The 15,919-nt window shown below is 40.1% G+C and overlaps 1 protein-coding gene across 1 annotated transcript in view; it reads right to left on the bottom strand.

Annotated features, from left to right (window-relative positions):
• The window catches only part of ITPR2 (inositol 1,4,5-trisphosphate receptor type 2), a 244,644-nt gene that overhangs the window by 148,820 nt on the left and 79,905 nt on the right, over positions 1-15,919 (bottom strand). The window contains exons 22-24 of the mRNA XM_041397170.1: positions 4,192-4,385; positions 1,766-1,898; positions 781-838 (exon numbers count right to left, since the gene is read on the bottom strand). Of these exons, the coding sequence (XP_041253104.1) occupies positions 781-838; positions 1,766-1,898; positions 4,192-4,385 (385 nt within the window). The remainder of the gene's footprint in view (positions 1-780; positions 839-1,765; positions 1,899-4,191; positions 4,386-15,919) is intronic.

Genomic DNA, 15,919 nt, shown 5'->3' with positions numbered 1-15,919 from the left:
TTTTACGGCCTTGTCTAAATGGAATTAATTTTTACTGGTATAATTATAATGATACTTGTAAAATTAAACCAACATAGTGATAATGATAATAACTCTCCAGTGTGAGTGTTTTCCATGGGTTATTTTTTCTGTTCACAGCATAGTTGAAATCCCTTCCAAAACTCTGCAAGCATAAATTGTGATCTACAGGCCTCTGGTGGACCAGGAGATCGTGGCAAGTGGTCCACTCCTGATCTGAGGAGTCACAGGAGAGATTACTGTTGGCACAATTTTCCCAAGGAGTTTGAACACCAAGTGCAATGATAACTAGTCATGCAATCTATGAGAAATCCTGAGGGCCAACAGCAAGCTGCTGATCCAGGAAATTTGGGGCTGTAGCCATAAGAAACACCAGAAAAAGAGTGGCTTTTCAGCACCCATGTGAGGCATTATAAGATAAATAGAAAATTAGTGCTGTTCAGCCCAATACACCTCTACATCATTCCCCAGCTGCCTTTGGGAACACGACAAAATCTTTCTACCAACTCTCTTACAACTAAGAGGGTGCTCATGGCCAATCCCACAGCCATCCAGGCCAGCTGGGCTGTTTGCTTGATTGAAATCCAGGTCTTTCCTGGCACGTTTCTGTTCAAATATGGCTTATGCAATTAACAAGCAGACAGAGGAAGAGAAAGAGCTATAAAAATAAGCACAGAATAAACAGAGATTGGCCATGAGAAATATTGACATGAACAAAAAGATACATAAATATACATAGAGATAAAACTTCAGAGAATATACCTGCCAGCAAACATGGTTTCAGCCTGAGCTGCAATTTCATCTATGTCAGGAACAATTGCTGGGAAAAAAATCAGAAGAAAAAATTGGGAAAAAAAAGAAAAAAAAAAGAAAAAAAAAAAAAAAAGAAAGCCAGTGATCATCATTTAATCTGCACAGCAAAATGGAATTCTGTTCCTCTTTAAAGCAGATGGTATCAATAAAGGTCTAACTAGTCATTCCCAACTACACAAAATTTGCTTTCTGCAAGAGTAGCAGAGAACAAACAGGATATGGGGCAGAGGTAAATTGTGTATTACTATTCCTGAGGAAGAGAATCGTAGTGATGAACCAAAGCCACATAGTACTAGAAGTTGTGACACACAGCAGTGTCCCACAAATGACACATTGTCAAACTTTTAAATTTTTTCTTACATTTTCTTTGTTTCTCTTGAGCCAATCCCAGCAAAGCATATACATGAACTTTAGAATATTTACCATAAACCCAGTTATTTGCCACACCATCATTTTGCTTTAGTGTGGCTTTAATATAACGTATTACTTAAGACTTCAGTACCCCTATATTGTACATACGCCCACACCCAGCTAAAGCAATTCTCCCCTACTTGCAGGTGTTCACACAGACATTTTGAGCACTCTGTGCGCATAGGAATGCTCCCTGGAAAGCCAAATCATTCCTGTACCACATTCACCTCACTTAAACCTGGTCTCATCCATCCCCAACCATTCTCCACTCGCCACTATGCAGTGTTTTGGGAAGAGCACAGATAAAAGAACAAAATATGACAGTGGGGAAAAAGGAATCACTTTTTTTGTTAGAGGAGGAGGACAGACCAGCAAAAAAAATTTGTGGAATTCCTTAATTTTTTTATTTTTTCACAAGCTTTTCAACATGCAGCAGCCTGTGTCTTTCTGCTACAGTTGAGCTCAGTGTTTGCAGTTGCCTAGCCAGAATTATTTTGCATTGAAAGAAAACAGCAAGGTTTACCTGAGGCAGTCCCTGGTGTGTCAGGTGGGGATGATGTAGAGCAGTCAACGTTTTCAGTGTTTTCCCCAAACTCTCTCTTATAGACAGACAGCATGTAGGATATTCTGTAGTCCAGTCTAACACTGAGAATAAACTACAAGAATAAAAAAAGTGAAGTAAATAAATTTAAGTTTACTATGAAAAAAACAATCCAATACATTCACCAGTTTTTTGTGATTCCTTTCTTTACCCTGCCCATCCTGAGATATGTTGAACTCTGCCCTATGGATTGCTTGAGAACCACTGGGTGTGTGCAGGGACTCCAACACGCTGCCTTGTCCTCACTGCCTACGAGCCAGATCAGAACCTTCAAACCCATGCTGACATCAATTATTTCATATTTCAGCTGGACTTCCAATGCTCCACGGAGTGGAATAGAGAGCAAACACAACAGGCTCAAGGCTCACCCTCTCAGACACCTGAAAAATGCCTTTTTGTTCCTCAGCTGTGAAACTGGAAACTCATACAGGAAAAATCCTAATTCAGACCTGGAAGTACTACTTTTATATTGGAATAGTGAGGAAAATAACTAGGTTGGAAGCATTAATACGAAATTAAGGGCTGACACTTACACACATGGATGCTTCTTACCCATAGGAAATGCAAGCATGTAATCAAACACCTTTAAGATTATTTAACATATTTTACAATCAGTGGGGATGAAAGACTTAGGCTGAGTTTCCAATGCTGAGGTGAAAGGTGATTTGAAAGGTGACTTAGCAAATGATGGCAACCTGTTTCTTTGATCTACAGCTAAAGCCAAACATGTTTCCCAGACCCACAGTAATAACATTTGTCTATTTTGGTTCCATTATTAAGTTGCCCAGAATTGTACAAACAAGATTTTTAAAAATAAAAATTTCCCAAGTCCACGCATAGTCAACTAAGTCTATCAGACCATCTGTTTAATTCTGGCTGAGGGCAGAATAGAAATCATAAATTAAACAGTCTTTACTTAAAGCAATAGGAAGATATGTTGAGAATTAAATTACTATAAACTGAAATATTTCTGAGAATAGAATAACTTTAATCACCGTTGTACTTGCTATGCAATTAGTACAATAAATCTAAAATATTCTTACTCGCCGTTGAGGCTAATAACACAGTAATGGAAAGGTAACATGATTTAAATTAATCCTTCCTCATTGCATTTTAAATGAAACTGAATTATTTTGTATTTCTTGTGGGCTAGGATCATATATATGCACATTTACTGGGATTCACCCAGCATATGACAACTTGCTTATCTGAAGTAATTTGACTGTTTGACCAATCCTTAATTACCAAACCACAGATTAAGTAAGAAATTAGGATTAAGTGCCCTTCAATCCTTAGTGCTCTTGCAATGAATGTGCTGTGAAAAACGAATGGATGAGACAAAATGCGATTCCCTCAGGGAATGCACAGGACAGGGTCCTGGAATCATCCTCCTAGGCATCAACCAGTAAAGCAGCATAGTGTGAAGAGAAATTCAGTCATACAAACAAGGAAAATGAAAAGCAATACAAGTGAATGATGTTATTTAGGTAATATAATTTCATAGCACTCTATCTTCCACTGTAAGTTTTAAAGTAAAGGAGGCCTAGAACCAAAGAATGCACTATTGAGTATATTCTAACAGTTGATAGCCTTTCAGATGACAAGTAATTAGAGTAATCTACATAATTTATGAGCAGTCACAACAAATTGAATCCTTCAAAAGTGACATTGGTACCAACAAATCCAGAGAATTTAGAGAAAACACTGAAACATTCCTTCAGGGCCCAAACACTGCAGGAAGTGATACACAGAGCAGGCGTGTGCCACTTCACTTATTAACAGCACCAAGTGAAAACTGCATCTCAGGAGGCAGGCTGGTGTCACCCAGCTTGTCATGTCAGCTGGGAGAAAAGCACAGCAGCCCACAGACTGTTCTCAGCCCAACAGTGGAAATCTGAAATGCATTAAATGCACCAAAAGTGCGCAGCCTCACACAACTTCAGTAGGGCCAGGGTCAATTCTGCCCTTTATGCAACTACTGCAACAGAGGGGTCAAATGCTTAAATCAAGCAACCACCCCAGTGTTAACTGTGTGAAAGAAACTGGAAACAGAGATGCTGTCTTAAGGAAACATTAGTGAGGCAGATTAGAGGACAAGTTGTTATTGCAGAGTTACAGTCAGAAAGTACCTGCAGCATCCTGTTCCTTCAAAAGTGAAGCTGGTACAACAGAATGAGGACCACAACTGTGCAATTGTTCACACAGAGGACTATCCTTCCTCATGTCAATGAGTTATTTCTACAATGAGGAGCCAGTGAATAGTAAGAATGTGGGTAACAGAACTGGCCGCCATGTGAGTAAAGAACCCTGAAATGACTGCTGTGTAATATACCACCCCCCATTATTACCTGCAAAATCTCAATGATTTTCAATTTGGTGTCCATTACAATCACATCTTCACTGTCTGCAGTGCTGACTTGCTTGCTTGGGTGAATGCTTGGCTGTATGTCAGGAGTACTGATGGGAAATACAGACCCTCTGCTCAGCACCATTTGGGTCATCATCTCTCCTACCCCGTGGATTGTCCTCATGACGTTGTTCCCTGTGCATGAAACAAAAACAGACACATTTCCTAGGACTAAATTTACAATGCTATATAGCACATATACACTCATGTTGTCAAACCCCTTTCCAGTCTCAAAAGGCATATTGAAAAAGAAGCCCTGATTTCCTGAGTTCATTCAAATTACCCAATTAGGCAAGAATTTCCTTTGCTGATTTTCCAAGACATCATTTCTTACAGGTCAACAGATGGTAAATATGCCAAAATATTTCCAGAGTTCTGTTAACATGCTCAGCAAATTGTAAAAAGTAGAACTAAAGAAATCTCACCCATTCCTTTGTCTGAAGGTATATTATCCAAGATAATTTCTTAAAGAGGTTTGTTTAACTTGTTTTTAAGAATATTTGCAAACCAAGTGTTGCATATCCAGTATTATAGAACATCCCTAGGCAAGCAATTCCAGTACCTGACTATGCTTATCATTAGAAAAATTTTATTGGTATTTTATTAATACCATCTATTGCTGCCATTTGGAGACATATTGGAGGAGTTTTAGCTGTCACACTGAAGGAGAGTAAAGAGATGAGGTTTTGCCAGTCTGATCAATCTCTTTGTGTGGTTCAAACAACAGGGCACATCCCAAACCCAACTGACACAACCAGCCAAGCATCCCCCTTCAAAAAAAAAAGTCCCAGGAGAATGCCAGGCTTGAAGGCTGTCCTGAAGGTTAAACTGGTACCTGTAATCACAGTGCCTTTTGTAAGTTATTCATGAGGGAGAAAATTGTTTTATACTTATGTGGTAAAACATTTATCCAGGTTGCAATGGTACACTGCAAAATCTACCAAGAAATACCATCTGTTCCCACAGATTATACTGGTCTTTATAGTGAATTTTGATGGGAAAAGCATCTCAGTGAATCAGTGGCTTCCTTGCAAAGGTGGGACGAGAAAGTGTGAGAAGACTGTGCTACCTACCTATATGAATCAGTTTCCTTTCTTGCAAAACACAGCTAGGAAAGAATGGAGGAAGGGAAAGGAATGACAGCATCTCTTCACAGGAAGAGTGCCAGGACCTAGGCTACACTAAAGGCAAAGAAAAGACTGAAGGAAATGTAGCTTTGCTGAGAGAAGCCTGAATAGTCCTTGTCTGTCCTTTAGTACACTTTAATCACCATGCCATGGCCAAGCTTTACTCACACTGAAGAAACCCTCTTCCCAGATAAAAACCAAGGCTGGATTTTATATTTTTTGGCAAAATCCTCCTCTTATTCCCTTCTTTCTTCAATCCATATAGCTCAATTACAATGTATATGGGAAGAGAATGCCTTTAGCCCTGACTTTAAAAGGAAACACACAAAGAAGGTGCTTTTTCAAAGTGAATGAGGCAGATTAGTGTCAGGTTTGAGGTCCCATTCAGCATCTGGTCTCGTGTGCAATCACTCTGAATCAGTCTTTTAAGTCCCTACAAAAGAGGGTGGGGAGGGAAATATACTTCTGATTTTCCATGTTGTTAAGGGAAAAAAAAACCTAAAAGTCAAACTACAGGCTGGATCCCCACATTAGGCAGGCACAGAAAGTTCTAACTGCTTACACAGGCATAAAGCAAATAAATTCATCACAAATACTCTCCATAACACAAAATTCAAATGGTGTGTTTTCCTTTCAAATCAAGTAAAACAGTGTGGGAATAACATGGGATGGATATCTCACTCCCACTCCCCAACTCCTTTCTCCCAGTGTGCTAAACAAGTATTTGTATTGACCACCACTCAGTGCACCTTTGTGAAGCTACAGTACTACGTGAAGGATCTTCAACCCTTAAAGTACCTTCAGTTAAACCAACATTTTGTGTCTTCATTTCAAAACTATGAAATAAATGAAATCCATTTCATTCTGTCCTTAATGCTGACAGATATGCCCATAACAAGACCTGTAACTTGGGCAGCTGCATCATGGCCTACAACACCCCTGGCATACACCTCAGCTGAGAAATTATCATCTCTCAAAACATCAAATCAAAATCCCTTCTGCTCAGTTGGGCAGAGGGAAATATAAAGAGAGGGCATTTGGAAAGCTCAGGAATTCTTTAAAAACAAACTTCAGTCAATAGGGTTAATGATAAGGAAGGATATTCTTCTCAAAAACAAGATACAACTGCAGTTTGTCCAAAATAAGGAAGAAAAATTCCACTTCATCTTGAAAAGTTCCTGCTCACCCTTCAAGACTGAAATCTACTAGGTGTAAAATGAATGAAAAAGTTAGTGTCTTATGGACAAGATATCAGACAACATCTTGGGTAGACCTCAGTTCCTAGAGAAAGAAAGCTGGGATATTATCCAGACCACATCTTGCTTATTTCTCAGCCATGACTGGGGTGCTGCACAGGCATGGCAGGGAATGCAATTCAAATAAGGAATTAGTCACCATCTCTGCATTTCAGGATGACCTCCATAAATAAGTAGATCACTTTTTCCACCTCTAGGACGGACAGTGAGAGGCCTGCAATAGCAAAGACTCTGAGGCACTCAGCTAAAGTGATACTGGAGCCTAGAAAGCATGTAGGAAATAAAAATAAATGAGGTGAGTGCTGTCCTTTCCTGGCACCCACAGAACACCAGTAATCAAAGGTGGCACAAACCAGTGAGAGGAAGCTGCTTCCCAACAGTATCAGTAACAAGGATAAACCCTCTGTCCACAGCATTCCTTCACTATTGACCTTAATGCAAGTGATCTCAAAAGACAGAAGTTGGAAAGTGAAGGAGGATTAAGGCGGTTACTTATTATCCCTTTCAAACAGCATTTAATTAATGCACAGGAAAGGAGTTTAGTAAGAGAAAAGTCTACTTAATCCAGTTCAGTATTTACAGCTGAAATGGGTAATGATTCAATACTGCATTATTTCTGGCAATAACAGCAGGGAGACAAGGTGTCATCTTGGAAAACTTTTTAACTAACTGCCTGATGCTGACTGTAATTTTCAGTTAATTCAGAGCAGGCTTGAAGAGAACATTCCCAGAGTTAAAATGATGCAGCAACTGGAGCAATTAAGCATTTCTTGTCAGGAAAGGTATCTCAACAACCATGTTTTGCAGGGTGCAAATGCAACCTTCTCCAAGGAGCAGACAGCAGTCGAGCAGCACATTCATGGATGGCAGTGAAGCAGCTGATGTGTCTCAACACTGAGAGGAGCTGCTCTGCTTTGTGAAAGAAGTCATGGAGATCTTCCATGTACCTAACGAGTGGGGAGCAGCTTCTCTTCCATAAGATCCCCCAATAATCATCACTGGTGATACTCAGTGTTGTCTGTCCAGCCTTGGAAGTCTGGACCGTGTTAAGCATGGTTTTAAATCTGTCAGCTACAAGCACGAGGGGCCAGCAGCAGTCTTGCTTGAACATGGTTATCCCAGCAGGGAAGGGTGTGTTTCCCTGAGGTAATGCATGCAGGAAGGTTACTGCAGTTTAAAAAGGGACTGGCTCTCTGTCAGCTAAGCCTGCAACAATGCAAGACAAAATACATTGGCTCAACAAAAGAGATTTAAGTTCTTAGTATACATGTGCACACAATGACTAAAATAAGGGAGCTCTGATCTTAGTCACATCTCCAAAGTGCTTCCTGAATACCAATGACCAAGGAAAAATTAACTTACTGTCTCAGCTAGTTAACTGAGATAAATCAGGAGAGAGAGCACGTAGATGTGAACCCTGATTACTTTTATGTGCACTTTGCTAGAGATAAGTGAAGAAAAGCTGAGCTGTGCCTCCATATGGTACTGCCACCCTTAACCTGCTGACCTCATCTTTGGCTGTTTTCTTTGAGGTCAAGGTACTAACATATATATATGGCTGTGAAGTGTGGCAGTGAGAGAACAGTCCTTGCAATTTTGTGAGGTGCTAATGTGTGCACTTCTCTCAGCAGCAAACTGCTGCAGAAGAGCTCAGAGCTGTGACTGACCAACAGAGGAAAAGAACACAAGGAAATCTCCTTGAATCTTTTTCCAATTTTTCCTTCTTCTCTGTTCCTCCCTCTGCCAAGACAAGTCAGACACCAAAAGCTTTCCATAAGCAGTGGACCCATTAGAAATGTCTCCTATTTAATGTACAGTCTCAACAAAATTAGTCGATGGAAGAGTGAATTCACTATGCACAAGTGGTAATTTAAAGAAGCTGCAGATTGACAGACACTGAAGGAAAAGGAAAGAAGAGAATGCTTGTCATGTTTTGAATAGACAGCTGTGCATCTCCTTTTCATTACTTTTTATTACAGTGATCACAACTTCCTAATGAGTATCAGTTTCTGTCACAAAACTGTAGCACATAATCTCATGCAATTTGGCACGATTGACAACACAGCGGCCTCTCTGAGAAGAAAAGCTTTTCAGAGGAGTCAATTATGGGAAAAAAATAACAACCACCCAAGTAATCGAAACAGTAGATAATTTGACACTTCATTTTCTACATAAACATATTTTCTTGATAAGTCATTTACTGATTGCAAAAATTCTAAAAGCAGAATATAAAACTGAACAACAATCTGCTATGCAGCACAGTATGGATGATAAGTGACAAAATACCATATTCAGTAAGAAAAACAACTGTCAAAGGCAGCTGGTAATTCATGCCTTTTCTTCCAATTGTTCCCAGCCCATCGCTATGGAGCATCCTCAGTTTGCTCTCCAGGACCCACAGAATTTTGGATATTTCACACAGAGTGCAGAGAACTGTACAGAAGCTGAGGGTGAACAGTCAGTGGAAGCCTCAAAGGCTGGCAGATTGCCTTAGGACTCTGGCTCCAGTCCACAGAGCCACAGAGTCCTCTGCGCCACAGAAATCTCCAAGATACCAGGGAACCAACATGCAGCCTTGTTTATTTGAAAGTTACCTATAGGCACTTGATCTGGTCCCTAGCTGCCAAGGGGGGAAAGAGCCTACTCTTACTACCATTGCTGTTCAGTCTTCCCCAGAAGAAAGAAAAATTAATTCCTAGGACACAGTTTTGAAAACCGCTCAGCTATTTTTAGCTTGAACAGTTTCCCACAGTGCTTACCTCCCTACACAAAAATTTTAAAAGTGCCCATATTTTCAAAAGGATTTTAACACCCAGTAGCTTTTATTAGGGACTGGACCAGCTGGATGCGCAATGCTTCTGGAAACTAAATACCTAAATGGGAGCTGCCACATGGAATCATAGATTGGTTTGGGTTGGAAGGGACCCTAAAGACCACCCAGTTCCAACCCCTTTGCCATGGGCAGGGACAGCTGCCACCAGGTTTCTCAGAGTCCCATCCAGCTTTGCCTTGGAAAATTCCAGGGATGAAGCAACCGCAGCTTCTCTGGGCAACCTGTGCCAGGGCCTCACCACTCTCACAGTGTGAGAGAACAATTTCTTCCTTATATCCAATCTAAACCTACTCCTGTCAATATGAAGCTATTCTCCTTGTCCTGTCTCTTCATGCCCTTGGAGTAAATAGTCTCTCTCCATCTTTCTTGTAGGTTCCCTTCAGGTACTGAAAGGTCTGATCAGATCTTCAGGAGATCTGTTAATGACCAGAAAAGACAAAAATCAAATATATTATTCAATCTTCTTACAGAAAAAAAGAGGAGGGAGGAAGAAGAAATCAAAGGCTTTACAAAAATATGACAATTCTCACATGGTCTATGCAGTAATTAAGTTATAGAAACAACTCTCTGATGTCATCAAACCTGAGCATGCTTTTGATTAGGACACTGACACTTCAGTCAAAACCAGCACACAGGACCTTGTCTCAACCCATGTGTCAGTGCAGGTGTGTTCAACCAGGTTTTAAGAAAGTATTCACAACAGCAAAACTCCAAATATCCTTGGCTTTGGGAATTTCAGTTAGATTTACACTATTGCTCCACCAAAAGCTTCCCAAAGAAAGCTTCAGTGCCATCTTAAAGCATGCAACACCTTCAGTGCTCGAGGATCTTCTGTCAGGGAGCCACATGTACAGCAATATCTAAATACCAAGAGCAAGATTAAGAATCCAATGGCAGCTTTAGCTCTACATTTCTTTGCTGATTTGGCTACATTGCTTCATGCAATTTAATTTTTCTTCATGAAAAGTTGCAGCCATTTTAAGGACATATGATAACAACACTTCACTACCTAAAGGAATACATTTTATTTCAAGCTCTTTAGAGCTGTATATTATTTGCCAGAAGTATTAAACCCTTACAGCTCTGCTTGTGAAAGAGGTATTAATTTTTACAGGTTTTCTACAGAATTTGTTCATAAAGACTTCAGAACCTACCACAAACAGGCCAAGAATCACACTTTATGTCTTCATTAAACCATTTTTCATTGCTCAATAACTAGCTGACCTCAGTTAACGCTTACAGAAAACCTAATGCCTGGCATTAAGGACACATGGTGAGCTATCACTTCCATATTTTATAGTCCTCAGAAGCAATAAAGCAAAACAAAGGAAAAAACTTACGATGTGCCATGGACGTACATTTGCTCCCCAGCCCTTGAGTGAATCTGACCACTCCAGCCTCCACCACAACATAACCACAAACCTTCCCTTTTTATACACAAACTCTCAGCTACCCAGCCATGGTGAAACTTCACCAAACTTCACCTTCTCCTGTCATTCTGCAGGTTCTGGGCTTTTTTCCAATGCCCAAAACCACTGAGCTGTGTCAAGCAAGGAAAAAAAATGCATATATCAGCATGCTGGCCTTGAGGGTAAAAAGCACCATGGGAATCAAGCCTCCTAGCTGAGTTACATCTGTAAGACAGATATTGATTCCTAGAAGAGCAGTGGTCTATGGAAGCCCATTAATGCATGGGTCTTATAATGAGGGAAGGAGTAAGGAGGAAAGAGAAATGGTTCATGCCACAGAATTAAGCTCTCAGTCAGACCTCCCCTTTGGTCTGGCAATACTCTGAACACCAGTTTCTTCTCTGTAGCTATCTGTGACTAACACAGTTAACTCTCCTTTTTCCTCTTAGAACATTTCTTTTCTGGTAAATTGCTGGTATAAATTATTGCTCCAATCTGCCAGGCAGCCATTGCCTCACTAGCCCTGCTAATCAAAGAAGATACTGCAAATTGTTAACTAGACTAAAGTGCAGATAACAGATGCAGATGGCAGGCTGAGAAACAGTAGAGCAATTTTGAATAGTCTTGGATGAAATCTGATCCTCCTTGGACACAGAGAACCCATAGGGACCACAGAAAAGGCAGGTGCAGCCTTGTTGTCAACACTCAGTGGCCTCACTGGTGCTTCCATCACTGTGTACCTCTACTTGCAGCCAAAAGGGGTTGGAAGAAAAAATGACCTAACTGAAGCTGGAGATGAGGAGGCTCCTGGGCTGTGTAACAGCAACAGAAGCCGGGACAAGAGTCCCCTGACACACAGAAACACAAGCATTCCCCTGCAGAGTGAGGCAGTAGATCTCACCAGCACTGAAGACTCCAGGAGAAGGCGAGGGCACCCCCCCTGTCCTGCCCCCTGGCAGGATGGAACCTTGTGTCCCTTCCATCGGCAGGAAGAACACACCACCAAGATACAGACCCAGGCACAACAGGAAGCAGCTGGGATATCTGACCATCAGTTTAAACAAGTAAAAAGAGGCATCTCCTTAGGCAGTTGTGGGCAACACATTTAATGTGAGAACCACAGAGGTGGGAGCAATTTAAGCTTATTACAGGCAGTTTTAAAATTTATTTTTTCAAAAAGACTGAGCAAAGTAAACCAAAAGACTCCCACTGATATCAGTGGTCACGGGCTCAGGAAAATTGTAGAGCTCCTGAGGGACAGATATATTCTACAGATAACCCAGATTTGCACCACTGAGGGTTTTTTTAGCAGGTGCTCAGGACTGTGAACTGCATCCCAAGACATATGCAGCTCAAATTCAGGGATGTATTTCCTGGCATGTCATTATTCTCATTCCCAAACAACAGAAACTAAAAAGCACTGAGCTGTGTGGCAAATGTTTCGCTTACCTTCTGCTTACTACTGTGCTGCTTCCCCTTTCAGACCTGACATAAGCTGTAGTTTCATGGTATGACTAAAATAAGTTATTTGAAAGAGCAAATAGCACCTAGAGAAAGATGTGCATTTTAATTCACAGAGAATAAATTAGCAGTATTGGACAAGACAGATTGGCTCCTTACTCTGGAATGATACAGCAGGTTGCACTTACTAGGAAAGCAATGACTTTACCTTTTAATTAAAACTGCAAGAGATTGTAATGTTCTTTAAAGGTGCCAAAATGACAGCAGTACTAAATGAAATCCTCATTTTCTCCTTAAGAAAAAAAAAATAGGGCTAGTAAAAAAAAACTATATAGAGGTAGTATATTTTGTATATCCCTTTTTTTTTTTTTTTTTTTTTTGGAATCTAAAAGGGGAAAAAAAAAGAAACAGAAAGCAGCTTCAAATATGCACAAAAATAATTCAAAGTTAAGACACACTGACTGAAACAAAAAAAAAAAGAAGTTGGTTGCAAGATTTTCAAGTCAGTTCATTTTTAGGGTGCAATCTAGATAAGAAGCATTTCCAAAAATATACATCCTTACTTTTTACAGGATCTTGTCTCATAAATGTTTCTTAGCCAGCTTTCTTCAAATCTGTCTTCTTTCTTCCCTGTGAGGGTGGTGAGGCTGTGGCACAGGGTGCCCAGAGAAGCTGTGGCTGCCCCATCCCTGGGAGTGTCCAAGGCCAGGCTGGATGGGGCTCTGAGCAACCTGGGATAGTGGAAGGTGTCCCTGCCCATAGCAGGGAGTTTGAACAAGATGATCATCAATGTCCCTTCCAACTCAAGCCATGCTATGATTCTGTGTTTTTAGAATCTTTGCCAAACTAAGACAGAGAAACCCACAGAAATCATCAAGGACTACCTCAGCCAGCAAGGTGGCTCCAAATTTAAGCAAAGGAGGGAAAAGGACTTCTTAATGTGAAAGGTTAATTAAGTCTTCATGTAACTTCCACTAAGCCTAAAAATACAGTCCATTTTGCAGATTTGCCTCAACAGTTCAACACTTGTCATATATAATTCCTCACTTAACAAGTAGTTTTACTGAAGTAAGTGGGTGTACTTAAGAAATAAATATTAAACAGGGAAGAAGACTCAAGACTGCTGGTTGAAAATTTGGTTCTTTCAGTTCTGAGTTACATACCTACAGGAAAACCTTCCACAGCCAAGACTCAACACATTCTTCCACCCATCATTAATGTATTTCCCAAAATCCTGACTACAGTTTTCACAATGAGGACTGGCCAAACCAGTCAGGAATCCAGCTCACCAGTTCCCAACAACTTCACGTTACCAGAATCAGATGTTGGAAACTTTTGTTGCTACTGACCTGGAACAAGTAAATGGAAAGACACCATAACCTACCCATCCCCAGATTTTTTCAGCACTGATTTTCCGATAGAAATCAATAAATTTTAAGAAAACTAAAATACAAAACCTATAATGTAAAATACATAGATCCTGACCAAAATTCTCAACTTCTACAGAGATGCTACCTACCATCTACTACAGCTATAGAATAGAAATTACAAGACTCATCCATTTGGGCAAACCTCTTTTCAAGTAATTTTTCTTAGAACCTGAAAATAACTGTGATTTTGAATCGGCATAACTATTGAAAAAGTCTTATTGTTAAATATAGCTTTACTATCAATCTTTGCAAATTTACACTTAAATAGTGATGAAAATTATAATATACAGAACCTAAGCTGGTATTCAGTAGCACTTTTTCTCTACAAAAGATTTACAGGATCATGCCCCTAATGCTTGATAAAACTTAAACATATTTGTTTATACCAATAAACTGTCAGTCTCAGGCATCATGACTGGCTTTCAGTGTTCGTCAAAACTGGAATGATGAGCTACACTTCGAAGCCCTAAGCTCAAGGAATGAAATACATGTTCTTACTGAATTAAAACTTATGCCTAGACATTTGTGATCCCTGACTGGAAGCTTTAAAAAAAACACTCAACCAATAAACAAACACAAAAACCCGAACAAAGCCCCACAACTTCTATAAACTCCAAAATTTAAACTTTCATACATTCACAATATAGACACAAAAAATCACAACAGAAACAATAATATCTTTCTGTTTGTTTGTTTGTTTAAAGAACAACAGTGTAATGATTTTTGCAACTCAGGGAAGCTACTTTTTCTTTAGAAAGGAGCTATGTTAACCTGCACATCCCTAGAGTAATAATGTCTTGGAGGGACACCTACCTGCAATATTCTGCAAAGGTTTGGTATGACTGTTATAAGTAGTGGACCTGCCAGAGAGGATGCTGCAGTCTGGAGAGATGTGGGAGAATAGAATCTCCCACATGCCTCCTCTAATGGCAAGAATTCACCCTCACACCTCCCTGACTGGAGAGAGAGGTCCCACTACCCTGAAAGAGGGCAGGGAACAATCCATCTGTCTGTGTTTTATGGAAGTTACAAATAAGAAAACACTTGCTGGAAAAAATCAACAGACCATTCTGATTTTAGAAATTGCCATCACATTTTCCAAAATCTAAAAAAGCTGACTGAGGTAATTCTTACCTTCACCCTTTTTAATAGTCTAAGAAACCAATATTGTAAATTAAAAGAGACAATAAAAAGCCAGGACAGGTAACTAATAAAACAACTAACATGTTCTGAGCAACACAGTTTTAAAAGAGAGAATATCTGTGTAAAAAGGGAAGGGAACCCTTGCATGTACAATCTTATAATTATTATAAAATGTAAAACCATTGTATACCTACAGCTTTGCATGGTGAATAGTCCTTACTCTCAGAGCGAGGGGAGATCTAGAAAAAATTCCTAAGACCAATTTCTGTGCTTGCCTGTTAATTCCTCAGGATCCCTACTGCATCCTGGACAAGACAGATCCAAACTCCACAGGACCCAGGGAACACCTGTGCTTCTGGACCCATCCTTGGGATCATCTACAGTCCAACACAAACAGAGGCCCAGAAGTGCCAGCCCCGCACCTCCCCTCAGTGGTGCAATGTGCAATTAAAGTGATGCTGGTTGATTCATGTGCGGTTCTCCTTAACAAAACGCACTCCCCTGTTTTGCTTGAGTTGTGATTTCAGACATGAAATCTGTTCTTTGAACATGAAGCTCTGTGAGCTGGGTGCTCAAAGATAGTGAATAGGAGTTATTAAACTCCTTCAACTTCATTCTTGTAACACATGCATCTTTATAGCTCATGGGTAGGTGAGTTTGCACCTCCAGAGAAAGCAGGAGGAAAAGCAAGATAACACAGCAGTTAAATATTCAGGATCATGCTGTCTTAAGTGCAAAGCACTTAAAGCACACTTTGTGTAGTTTATAGTTTCTCAATCAGAAAGGAAAAGGGAGGTTGAAGAAAAGATCTGACCATTCAAAGGCATCCTTTTATTTTACAAAGACTGTATGTAGAAGACCTCTCCAAGAAGTCTTACAGCTATTTCTACACAAAGACACATTGTCTCATCACAGGTTCAATGCCTTTTTTTAAGTCTAGACAGCACAGCCAATACCTCCAGACTCCTGTAAGATTGCAAACAGGACTGACAACAGTCTGCAACAGCAAA

The sequence above is a fragment of the Onychostruthus taczanowskii genome, unplaced genomic scaffold (genome assembly GCF_017590055.1).
Source record: "Onychostruthus taczanowskii isolate IOZ18803 unplaced genomic scaffold, ASM1759005v1 scaffold136, whole genome shotgun sequence".
Classification (NCBI taxonomy): Eukaryota; Metazoa; Chordata; class Aves; order Passeriformes; family Passeridae; genus Onychostruthus; species Onychostruthus taczanowskii.
This window is presented reverse-complemented; position numbering and strand designations above follow the sequence as displayed.